At 40.0% G+C, this 12,143-nt stretch overlaps 1 protein-coding gene across 1 annotated transcript in view; it reads left to right on the top strand.

Annotated features, from left to right (window-relative positions):
* Positions 1 to 2,878: 2,878 nt before the first annotated feature.
* noxa1 (NADPH oxidase activator 1) overlaps positions 2,879 to 12,143 on the top strand; it is a 20,033-nt gene continuing 10,768 nt past the window's right edge. The window contains exons 1-11 of the mRNA XM_010796643.1: positions 2,879 to 2,914; positions 3,168 to 3,295; positions 3,795 to 3,903; positions 5,495 to 5,629; positions 6,135 to 6,242; positions 6,364 to 6,423; positions 6,509 to 6,546; positions 8,952 to 9,090; positions 9,528 to 9,596; positions 10,123 to 10,210; positions 11,853 to 11,959. Of these exons, the coding sequence (XP_010794945.1) occupies positions 2,879 to 2,914; positions 3,168 to 3,295; positions 3,795 to 3,903; positions 5,495 to 5,629; positions 6,135 to 6,242; positions 6,364 to 6,423; positions 6,509 to 6,546; positions 8,952 to 9,090; positions 9,528 to 9,596; positions 10,123 to 10,210; positions 11,853 to 11,959 (1,017 nt within the window). The remainder of the gene's footprint in view (positions 2,915 to 3,167; positions 3,296 to 3,794; positions 3,904 to 5,494; positions 5,630 to 6,134; positions 6,243 to 6,363; positions 6,424 to 6,508; positions 6,547 to 8,951; positions 9,091 to 9,527; positions 9,597 to 10,122; positions 10,211 to 11,852; positions 11,960 to 12,143) is intronic.

Below are 12,143 nucleotides of genomic sequence, written 5' to 3'. Positions count from 1 at the left end.
TGTAAAAAAAAACAAAAAGAGGAGGCGGGGAGCCCGATTCAGATAAAGCCGGAGATAAAGTTCATTTCATTTCAAACCTTTATTTTAGACAGATTGGTCCCTTGCAGATCCATCGATCTATTTACAAGGGAGACCTGCATCATTTAGTTCCACTGAAACCATAAAAACAACACACAACAACAATACAACGAGAGGATTATCATATTTACATATTCAACATTTTACAAAGTTACCCCAGAGTGTCAGAAACATTCATTTAGAGTTCTTAAATACATTCAGAGAAAAAAAATGCTCAATTTCAATTTTGCTGTTGACTGTTCTCAAGCAAGTGGAGCTGCGCAGCATAAAAGCTGTCTACCTAAGACAGTCCTTACTCTTGGGCACATCTAACAAGACTATATCCTGCCGATCGCAGACAATAGCTGCTTGCAACTTTCTGCTTTATCAATGAACAGATATAATACGGAGGTTTTTGCCCAACATATTTATAGATTAAAAGCTTGTTCGTGTACCAGTGACTGCAGCCCCGTACAGTAAGTGATGGGTAAACCTGCCTTGGGTGTACAGTCATGAGTAAGGCTTTTACTAAATTTGGTGAACAAATCTCAGAGCACTATGATACGCAGCATCTTAGTTTGTTCAGGTAGTTGGCAGGTGCATTCTATACATCAGCACAGGTTAAAAAAGGTCACAGGTGACTAGCCCTGGGCCCGTGCCCTCAAGCGAGAAAGCCAGACTTTATTCCTGGAAAAAGAAGCCTAGCCTAACCCTCAGTTTTTTAAGCAGTTATTGACATGAATAGTTTAAAAGAGAGACAGTCATTCAAGCAAGATATCCAAGGTATTTGTAACAGGCAACAACTCAAGTTTTGGTTCCTTGCGTTGATACAATATCTAAAAGTTAAATGTCTACTGTGATAAAACGCCATTCCTGTTCTAAACCCACATCAAAGATTATTTCTGAAACAGTATGGAGCTCAAATGCTTTTTCTCTGGGCGGGGTTTAGAGTTCCTTTTTTTTATTTCCTGCTTTTTAAACACATGTTGCTCTACATTACAGGTTAGCCTCTGAGTGTTTAGTTAGGGCATTGCTATGTAAACAAAGACGAGAATTACGTTCCAAAACACTGTCAGGATTGTTTCTGATGGCAACTTTCTGTGGGTCGCCGCCAATTGACGTCATATCGGCACAAATCCGTATCCGCTCGTTGACCTTCGTTTTTAAAAGATTTGGGTACGGAGAAAAGAGAGGTTTTATTTTCTGACGGCTTGCATGGTTCCCCGGACACAACCGGGGACACATGTTTATGTATAAAAGACATTACAAAGTGCATTTTGCATGATAGGTCCCATTTAAGTATATTTTTGATGTATTTATATTACTATTTCAATTTAAGTTAGTATTTCCATTTTTTGACACTTTGTACTTCTACCCCACTACAATTCAGAGCTTAATGGTGTACTTTTACTCTTTTTAATGATGTGAAATATAATCAAGTGTTAAATCAGACTTTAGTTCCACCTGGAGTAAATCCACAAGCTACCCTGCAGTATACAAAGTCATTCAAACTAGCTGCACCTTTACCAGCTTTGAGAACACTTTCATGATCAATCATTATAAAACATATCATATATATTATTCTGAAATGGACTAATCTGCACAATGACTACTTTTACTGTCGCTACTTTCACTATATTTTGATGATAATACTTTTCTACTTTTACTTGAGGAACATTTTGAATGCAGGACTTTTACTGTAACAGAGTATTCCTACACTCTGGTATTTCTACTTTTACTCAAGTACAAGATCTGAGTACTTCTACTTTTACTCAAGTACAAGATCTGAGTACTTCTCCCACCTCTGATTATACAGTAATTTCCATTAAACCCATTAAGTTTCTAGTATGTTGTCTGATGCCATGTTTATGGTTCGCTGTGTCTCTTGATGATGAAGCTCTATCCACTGTCTTCTACCTAACATCCGTGGGATATCACTGCTGAATACTTACACCGTAAAAGGAAGCATGTTATAGTCTCGGTTGGAATGCAATTCACTTTTCTCTGGGCTACCAAAATCAACAACCGCCAAACTACAACTGGTGCAAAACACAGCTGCCAGAATATTAACCAGAACCAGGAAATGTGATCACATCACCCTTGTTCTCATTTCATTGGCTCCCGATTCACATAAGATCTGACTTCAAGATTTTACTATAAACCTTTAAAATCTTACATGGACTAGCACCTCCATATCTATCATCATTAATTATCTCGCGATTATCTACCAGGCTCCCACAATCCCATAATGCAAGTCTCCTTTCAATCCCCAGAATTTAAAAATCACCCATGGGTGGCAGAGCCTTTTTCTTCCGAGCACCTCTCCTTTGGAATCGTCTACCATTTCAGATCCGCAAAGCTATTTCCGTTGATTCCTTCAAAAGCAAACTCAAAACCCATCTATTCGCATCTGTCTTCCTTGGAAAATAATTTCCATCACCTAGTTTCCATTCAACATTACCATCACTTCAGTCAGATGCTGTTATCACATGGCAATACTTATGTTGATGTATAATGTTGTATAATGTTTTTATAATTTTTATGCTATGACGTTTGTATTTAGTTTTTATCAAGCACAAGTACAGGCACGAGCAAAAAATAGGACTCAACAGCACAATCAGGCAAAAGGGTCTTTAGTCAAGCGTTTAATCCAAAAGTTAAAAATAAAACAGGCAATGATCAAAAAATGTACTGACTGGAAGCAACGAAAAACAACCAACTAAGTTGGCGGAAAACTACTAAAGAAGCAACAAAAAAACAACCAACTAGGTTGGTACAAATGCTAAGCAGCTAGAACAATAGCTTACGTCAGGAGAGTAACATGGAGCACTCTCTGCTATACAGACAAGACGAACTGGCAATGACCAAGGAAACAGCACAGACTAAATACACATGTGAGGAGTGATGATTAGGGACAGCTGAGGCTCATTGAGGCCAGGCAGGTGATTAACAGGGAGCGCAAATACACAGGTGAGGGAGTGAGGCGATCAGCCAGGGCCAGGATGTGACAGTTTTTTGTCTTTGCTTTGTACAGCCCTTTAAGGCATTTCTTGTGATTTGTGGCTATAATATATTTTGATTTGATATAAATATATATATATATATAATAGTTCCATCTTTTTGTGTCCAACATCCACCTGTCTCTGTGTTTCCAGGCTTTAGACCTCACTATCGCCAAAGATGAACGTCTCGCTGTCGGCTTCTTCCAGAGAGCAGCAGTGATGATGCAGATTGACAGGTAGGTTGATTTTATTTTTGATTATCAGAGCAATCTGTTCCAAATACTGACCATGTATACTCTTGTAATTTTGAGAAAAGAGGGAAACATGTGTGAATTTAGAAAGAGGTGCTCTTATCTTGACTGTAGATGCAGCTGGTTATCTGAGCTCAGCATTGTGACTGAAACAGAGGAAAATAGTGAGCCAGGATGTGTCCACAGGTGACAACATCTACCAAGCAGCACTTCAAAGCTCATTATCAACATGTATGTCACACATGTTGTTCTGGGCGTACATGAGCTCAACTATTTCTTGGCAGTCACTTCCTGGAGACCTTTCATCATTGTGAGGTTGCCAGGCAACCAGTGGAGAACAAATTGATGTGTGTGACAAAGAAAAAGTCTGACCCACAACACCCCTGTAAAACCAGCATGTTTTTTTTGTAAAGCTTTTGTTGATGCCACATTTAGAAAATGAACTCTTATTCCCTGAATGTTGGTCTGTTTGCTGTCTGCTCAGGTTGGAGGAAGCTCTGTCTGACTGTATCTGGGCACAGAAGCACATGAGAGGAAACACGGTCATCGACTACAGGCAGCTGGGACTGAGATTCAAACTGTACAGCTGGCAGGTCTGACATTCAGCCTCACACTCGCACACACTGCAACACACACCTGCACTAATACAGGGAAGCATGAGACTCCAGTATGCTTCTTCTGACACATTACAATAGAATATAAAGGAAATCCAATCCTATGTCTATCACCACTGAGGAATGAACACAGTGCCAAATGTGCTATGTCATTACCTCCATTGTTTATTTCAAACATCCCATTCACCTGGATGCTAACAACAAAGCCTCATTGATGGAGGTTACACAACATCACATATTTCTCACAGTGCAGATAAGACATGCTCTAGCTTCAACAGACAGTGCAGCTGCCGGTAACAGATAACATGTTTAAAGCCAAGGTTTAAAAGCAATGTGCCCATTGGTTTGCGGAATTCCAACAGACAGTCAGTGTCATCCACCCCTGATCAGAGGTGGGAGAAGTACTCAGATCTTGTACTTAAGTAAAAGTAGAAGTGTCAGAGTGTAGGAATACTCTGTTACAGTAAAAGTCCTGCATTCAAAATGTTACTCAAGTAAAAGTAGAACAAGTATTAGCATCAAAATATAGTTAAATTAGCGACAGTAAAAGTAGTCATTGTGCAGATTGGTCCATTTCAGAATAATATATATGATATGTTTTATAATGATTGATCATGAAAGTGTTCTCAAAGCTGGTAAAGGTGCAGCTAGTTTGAATGGCTTTGTATACTGCAGGGTAGCTTGTGGATTTACTCCAGGTGGAACTAAAGTCTGATTTAACACTTGATTATATTTCACATCATTCATCCATATCTGTAAAGTAACTAAATGTATTAAATAAAGGTAGTGGAGTAAAAGTACACTATTTACCTCTGAAAGCTAGTGGAGTAGCATTACATGAAAATACACAAGTAAAGTACAAGTATCTCAAAATTGTACATTGTAAATCTCATTTGCATCATCAGTGTCGCTGATCATTTTTATTTATTTTTCTCATGAGGTAGAAGTAGGTGGCGGCTGTTTGTGGCGGCTGTTTGTAAGACAGAAGAATTATATACATCTGTTTGTGACAGTATCAAACTAGCCTAATCAGAACAGGGCCTTAAAGTGGGGAGCCAAGGGCCCCTTCCCGACTGACTACCCCGCTTAGTGCCTCTGATTGAAAGGCACAGCTTTAAAAATCTATCAGGTGTTTTTAAGTGAAAAGGCTCAAGTCGTGAGCAGCTGGTAGTCCAAGTCGAGTTGCCAGTGTTTGAGGCTGACTTCTAAGTCCTGTGATGTCATCATCTTTGGGGCTGCAAATTAAACCACAAACAAGATTCAACTTTTAAATGAACGCAGGGACAAAAAGATGTGCAGAGAGTACACACAACATTAATTGTGTGTACAGTCTGTACATTAACCTCTTTGAAAGGAATAATCACAGTCTCACAATCCACTCCAGTGGCCAAAGTGGTATGAATACCAGAGGTGGAAATGTAGTTTTTAGCTTAAACAATCCTAACCTATCCTGCCTGTCTGCAAACGGTCATATCAAACTGCCTTTTCTCTGAATCCAGCCCAACATCCCTTTTCAAAAGGAAATACTACCGGCTGGTCCCAGCATGTATAATTTTGACGTGTCCCCTAGGTGTTGTATAATGCAGCAGCTGTGTACTGTCGGATGGGCCAATGGGAGCAGGCCAGGGAGGTTCTGCTGTCAGCCTCCCAGGAGAGAGGAGGAGTTCGGGGGGGAAACATAGAGGCGGCTTTGGACAGCGTCCTGGTGAGTGTCACAACTTTAGAGAGGGACTTCAGGGACACATTGCCAGTGTTTACATTTGTTTCTGCCATTGCCATAGTTGACATCCTAGCAAGGATAGAAAGACACATTTGGAAACTTCCTGGAACACAGTCGATCTGAGGCTGTGCTACATTTGGTTGTGCTGGTGTTTCAGGTGCGTGGCAGCAGGGACAGTCAAGGGATGAATTATAACAAATGTTCATGGAATATTTTGTTTTAACATGAATGACTTTATAGGAAGTAAAGGGGTGGTTTGATTGTCTTTTCAAGGTTATTTATACCTTCATGGCAAAGGGTAACACAATGGTTATTCTAATACCATTTTTTACCTGTTTCGCAAAACAATGACAGTGTTCATAGATGACTCCAATCCGGGAAATAAAAATGTACTGCTCCTTTTAGGGACTTTCTTGATATTCTATTTGAGAACCCACTGGGGTAAATCAAACATTGTCATTTGAACGCTTTGCTCTGGCCTTGATAACAGAGGGAGGAGGTCCTGGCTCCTCTGCTGGTGCCTGACAACGTGGTGTTTCGTCCCAGGAAACAGGATGTGGAGCAGCTGCAGCAAAGAGACTTCCTGGGCAAAGCAAAGGTAGAGTTGGTGAATGTTGTATTATGGGGGTATAGTAATCACAGTCTTCTATAGTAATATATACTTTAATGAGCTTCCAACCTGCTCCTGTCACTTACACTGAGAGATGCTCTGCTTTCAGGTGATTTCATCCATGATTCCCAATGATGACTTTGGAGGCTTTGAACCTCTGAGGCTGCAGGTAAGAATCAGTACAGTGTCAGTATAAATGAAGATGATGTTGTCAATCACTCTCTTTGCCAACTATCACTCTGTCTTCACCACAGAAACCTGGTTTCTATGAGCCCAAGGTGGATGGAGCTCAGTGAGTATTATCTTGTGTAGGGATGGGTATGGTTAGGATTTTATCGATACCGATAGGCCTACTACTTATCGATACCGATATTTTTCGATACTCTTATTGATACTTTTCAATAATTTGGTTCTCAAAATTATAGACATGATTACAAGATGTGAAGATTAAACTAAAGACATTTTATTGTAATTTATTTTTATTTAATGTAACTTTTTCAATTTCATACCAAGCAGGTATGAGTGTGTTTGACAGTGTGTCTCTGGAAGGTGGGCAGTGGGGCAGTTCATCAATCCATGTAAACATGACCATTATTCAGTTAAAACGAGACGCTGCGTGTGCACCTCCTAAACCGTAAGCTCCGGTCGGCTAACCATTATAATCTGTTTATTGCGTTTATTATTTATAATTGTAATGATGGATTATCAGTAATCATTTTAAAGTTACACAGAGACATTGGATTAACCGATAAAATGACGTAGAAAAGATTGCTTTTGCCAGATACAGTGATGCAAACACAGGTATGGTGAAAAAAGAGAGAACTATTCGAAGCAGGAAAAAAACAGCGTAATATACCATCTGACAAAGGCCTGTGCTATAATGCTTCAATTAACTGGCTATTTTTTATAATATACTCAGATCAATAGGAGACAGAGATGTTATAAATCAAGGATTTTTATTATTATTTACAGCAGGGGTGGGGAACCTTTTTCCTTTCAATTTTTACAAAATCCTCCGAGGGCCGTACAAATGATTGAACTCAACCTCTGCTTAAAAAAACTAAAATCACAGACTATTCATTTGGCCTTTCTTTCATGTTGTACAAAGAAAACCAACCTCTTAATCCAGATATTTTTACTATGACTTGTGCATGCATGCACAGTTGTGGCATGTCCACCAAAACAGAAAGATGTGTGCAAATGTACTTAGTATCCTATCCATGTGAACATGATTTAAGTGGGGGGGGGACCTAACCTCCTCTAGGGGGGTCCGGGGGGCATGCTCCCCCGGGAAGATTTTTTTTTTAAATATTGAAGTTAAAAGCATCAATCTGGTGCATTTTGAGAGCAACATTAGGGGCTATGGATACATCTCAACACCCATATAAAACAGAACCGTAAGCAGATTCTTCTTTTGGGATATTTTACAAATCACTCCCCTTTTAAACTCTATTCTTGTTATTGTTAACAACTTTTTTGTTACTCTCATATAGTATTTTATACCTGTTTTTCATTTATTTTAATGTCTCATTAATAATTATAATGATCATATCAAGGTGTGCCTTAACCTCACTGAGCTGAGGTTATTTGAGCCTCTCAGGAGAGAGCTCTCTTCCACCTGGTTGTAGAAAAGCTCTTTAAATTCGTTAGCATAGCTAGCTAATCAGATGCTAATAACAACAGATCGCCACTGTGCTTACAACTAAAGACACAACCACGCAAACACTGCGTCATGTGTACGGCTCCTTATGGGTACTGCAATATTTGAAGAGCTGGAGCGTCGTTCCGGTGCTCTCCGTAAGCACTCTAGTCTAGTCTACACTCCTTTCAGACGAGACATAACCACGTGAAGACACGTTACGCTCGTGTTGTGTTCAAGAAACCTGTCCTTGGCCAGGAAAAACAGGCACTCGTTTGTTTAATTATTTTGCGATCTAGATTTCTTCTTCTTTTTTGAAGTGAGAAGTTGTCCGTCAGTCGGATGGACTAACGGACGGACCCCCCTCCCCCCCAAAAAACGAAAACTCTTCGGTTCTCCACGAATTACACAAGTCACCCAAAGCAGCGTTAAAAAAGCGGGAGGCGCCGAAAAGCGACTAATTTGCATCACTGCAGATATGTGCTAAAGTAGCCGTTAGCCCCGTTAGCCCGTTTTTCTAAGTGTTGATTTAGACTCTTGGTGTTGGACTTCTGTTCCGTCCGTAAAATGGTTAAAATCGTCTGTTAGCTGAGTTTTTTCCGTTAAGTGGGTATGCATCATTAATAGGTTGTTAAATGTTAAGAAGCCTTGAGACGCTGTTTCTAGCAAGATGTTGCGTCTGCCCCTATGGTCTGCCCCCGGGAGTCTCACAATAATAAGACCGCTGTTAGGAGAGATGACGAGTGGCATTCACAGTGGCCAATCAGAGTGGTACTCAAACTGGATACGTCATACGGGATGAAGGTTCCCAACCAACCAGAATTGTTTAAACTAAGGAAGTAGCGTAATTCATAAACCGATCGCAGCCCCGTTTGTCGACTGGCTTAACGGTACCAACCAACACCGTCAATCAGGTACCGGTACTGACTTAGTACCGGTTCTCGATACCCATCCCTAATCTTGTGACATCCAAGTAGTAACCTGAGCTTTTAAACAACCAATACTGTACAAATGTTTGTTGATGGTAAGTATGACAGATTTTCTTTTTAATTTCCCAGGGATTCTCGATACATGCGTATGCGAGTTCCTTACATGGCCCGAGGGCCTCAAGAGCTAACGGTGCCGGGGGGGGCCATGGTGTTTTTATTTGGCGAGGAAGACAGGGATGGGATGGCAACTGTCATATATGATGGACAGGTAAGAATAGAGAATACATCGTATAGCTAAATACTGCAGAGGTGGTGGCAATTTGTAATGATGTGTTTGATGATGATAACTGAAGCATTTTACAAATAAATCATGATTTTAGGCTGTGATGTTCAATAAAAGGTGTGTACTTGGTCAGAAATCTAAATCAACATCCAAAGAAAGGTTTGATTTACCACCATTTTTCAATTTAAATAATTTTGTTCTATTAAATGTATGAAGGCATTTGTAATTCTGTAAGTTACAAGCCCCTTGAGGTCTGATCTGACAAGGATAGAAAGACATTGAGGGAAAGCCAGTTGGTGTAATATAGGTTATGGTTTGGGCTGGTGAAAACCCTGCATAATCCTGTGCTTTGTTGTCTTCTGTATTTCAGCCTCATATAATATTTCATGTATTCTCAGATTTTTTTGGCCCTTTGTTTTCAGAGAGGACTTCTTCCAATGTCTCTGCTCGATCCTGCCGATGTCAAGACGTCAAAAGGCAAAATGGAGAATGTAAAGTATTGTAATAATATATTAATAAACGTTATGATCCTCTGGCCAAAATGTTTTAACGGTCACTTATTATATAAAGTGCACTTTTTGATTGATTGATTGATTGATTGATTGATCCAGATTTGCTAGACAGTACTAACATGTGGGCTGGCTTTACATTGAACTTCTGGCAACTTCCCGCCCACCCAACCTTCAGACACATGTTTTTTATAACTGAGACCTATAATATATGCCTACAAATAGTATAATAGGAGACCTTTAAGCTCATGTTAGTGTAGACCTTTACTGGCAGCACTTCCCAATTTGCAGGAGTTAGACTCATGCTGAACAGAGTATTCTCTTCTTCATGTGAGACCAGGCAGCAAAATGTTATTTTAGGATAAATACATTTAAAAGTAAAGGACTACAGTTTGCTCTTCAGCGAGAACAGTTTGTAGATCACTGTGTTTGTTTCAACAACAAATACAAGTGTCCTGCGTGTTCCACCATTAGATAATACATTCTATATCACTGACTTCTTCCACAGAGAGTTCCCAGTGGGATCCCTCTCCCACCGGGACTGAAGCCCCCGACCCGCCCAAAGGCCCAGCCCAGCCCTGCAGCTCCTCCTCGAGGTAAAACACCAACAACACTCCTCTGTTTTATCTAAAATTCTCATGTCTCAAAGGGAGGACCGCCTGCCACATCATTCCTGCTCTGCTTTTAACATGTGCTTCTCCGTTATTACAGTTCATTCAAGGGTCAGAGCAGCATTCTAACATACAGTCTCAGGACTCTACCTGAATCTGCTCTCTCGTTGGTTGTCTTTACATGTTGTAATAGACAACGTTTTTTCCCTTAAAAAAAAGGTTCTAATTTCAGCAAAAAAGAGAGAGTACTGAGACTGTATTAGAGTTTAGTTAGAAGTCAATATTTGTATTATGAATTGACTATACAACATACACTATTTTAGCTGTGGCTGTGAGGGAGTGCGGTCGTCTTTCAACCAGAAGGTTGTGGGTTCGATCCCAGCCCATGCAGTCAACATGTCGATGTATCCTTGGGCAAGATACTTAACCCTGAGTTTCTCCCGATGGCATGGCCAACGGTGTGTGAATGTGTGTGAATGTTAGGTCCTAGAGTAAGGTACACTGCTCTGTATGAATGGGTGTGAATGGGTGAATGACATGTAGTATGTAAAGCGCTTTGAGGGGTCTTAAAGACTGGATAAAGCGCTATATAAGTACAGTCCATTTACCATTTACACTATTTTATTTATTGAATTGTTTGCCTAACTGTTTACCATGAACGTTGTGCATGTTCAGCGGTCCTGCTGTGCACTAAAAGACTAAAAGTCAGTTGTTCTATAAGCATCGGATGTAGCAACAAGATGCTACAAGATTTGTTTCATCACGCAAAAAGGCAAGGTGAACCATAGCATGTGTTTATACATTTTTTCAATCAAGACATCCAGGTTAGGTTTTAGGTCCATAACAATTGTTGCTAGCTATGAATGTGGTCTCAATGGTTGTCAGTTATGATTGACTAGCCTTTGATGCTAATGCTTAGCTACCACATCCCTCCCAGTGTGACAGGACTGAATCTGAGCGAGTCTAGAATAGCCTTGAAATAATTACTTTGAATGGGCACAATGGTTTAAGCATACTATAAATAAACTACTATACTCAGTAACCAGTAGTAATACAATTGATGCATATACTGTATCTAGTAAAGCAACTGACCACTTTTATTTTGGTCAACTTTGCACACAATATATTTGTAATACATTAAAAACATTTTTTTCTGAGCACATTGATGCTTCTTAACACACAAGAAAACAGGATTATTTTCACAATGTCAAGATTACTGGTTGGTATCAATTTAGGTGCATTATTATGGCTTTTATAATATTTTACCAACCAAGTTGTAAGATGTTGGAAGATATTCATGTTACAAAAATAAGTCTGACAGGCCACAAAACATCAAGAAGTAATAAGACATGTTGGAAATAAACCAAGTTTATCCGGATTTGCAGGCCACTGTATTCAGTTGTAAAACTGTGGATGTTGTTTGAGTTTGCAAATTCAGAAGGTGTTCTGATTGTGACAGCGATATTTTTAAAGGATTGTTGTAGAAAACACACATAGTATTTGTATTCACATGGGAGTATGTGTAATAAAATAGAGACCATCTTGTGATGTGATCACAACAGCCTAATGCTAATTCAACTGTAATGTATTCAGACTGTAATTGTACCTGTACTGTGTTTTCCTGCAGTGAGTTTTTCCTCAGACACTCCACCTCCATCCTACTCCACTGCCACCCGTGCACCGGCCTCAGCCTCAGAGCCCCCCCAGTACACGGACAACCCAACCAGAAACCAGGTAATATTCCCCTGTGAAACACTACATTCAGAGCGGTGAGACGGATCACATCAAAGTTATGTTCTTTGCACATTCAGCTTATGAGAGACACACACACACACACACACACACACACACACACACACACACACACACACACACACACACACACACACACACACACACACACACACACACACACACA

Source organism: Notothenia coriiceps, unplaced genomic scaffold (genome assembly GCF_000735185.1).
Source record: "Notothenia coriiceps isolate Sejong01 unplaced genomic scaffold, NC01 NC01_scaffold00037250, whole genome shotgun sequence".
Classification (NCBI taxonomy): domain Eukaryota; kingdom Metazoa; phylum Chordata; class Actinopteri; order Perciformes; family Nototheniidae; genus Notothenia; species Notothenia coriiceps.
This window is presented reverse-complemented; position numbering and strand designations above follow the sequence as displayed.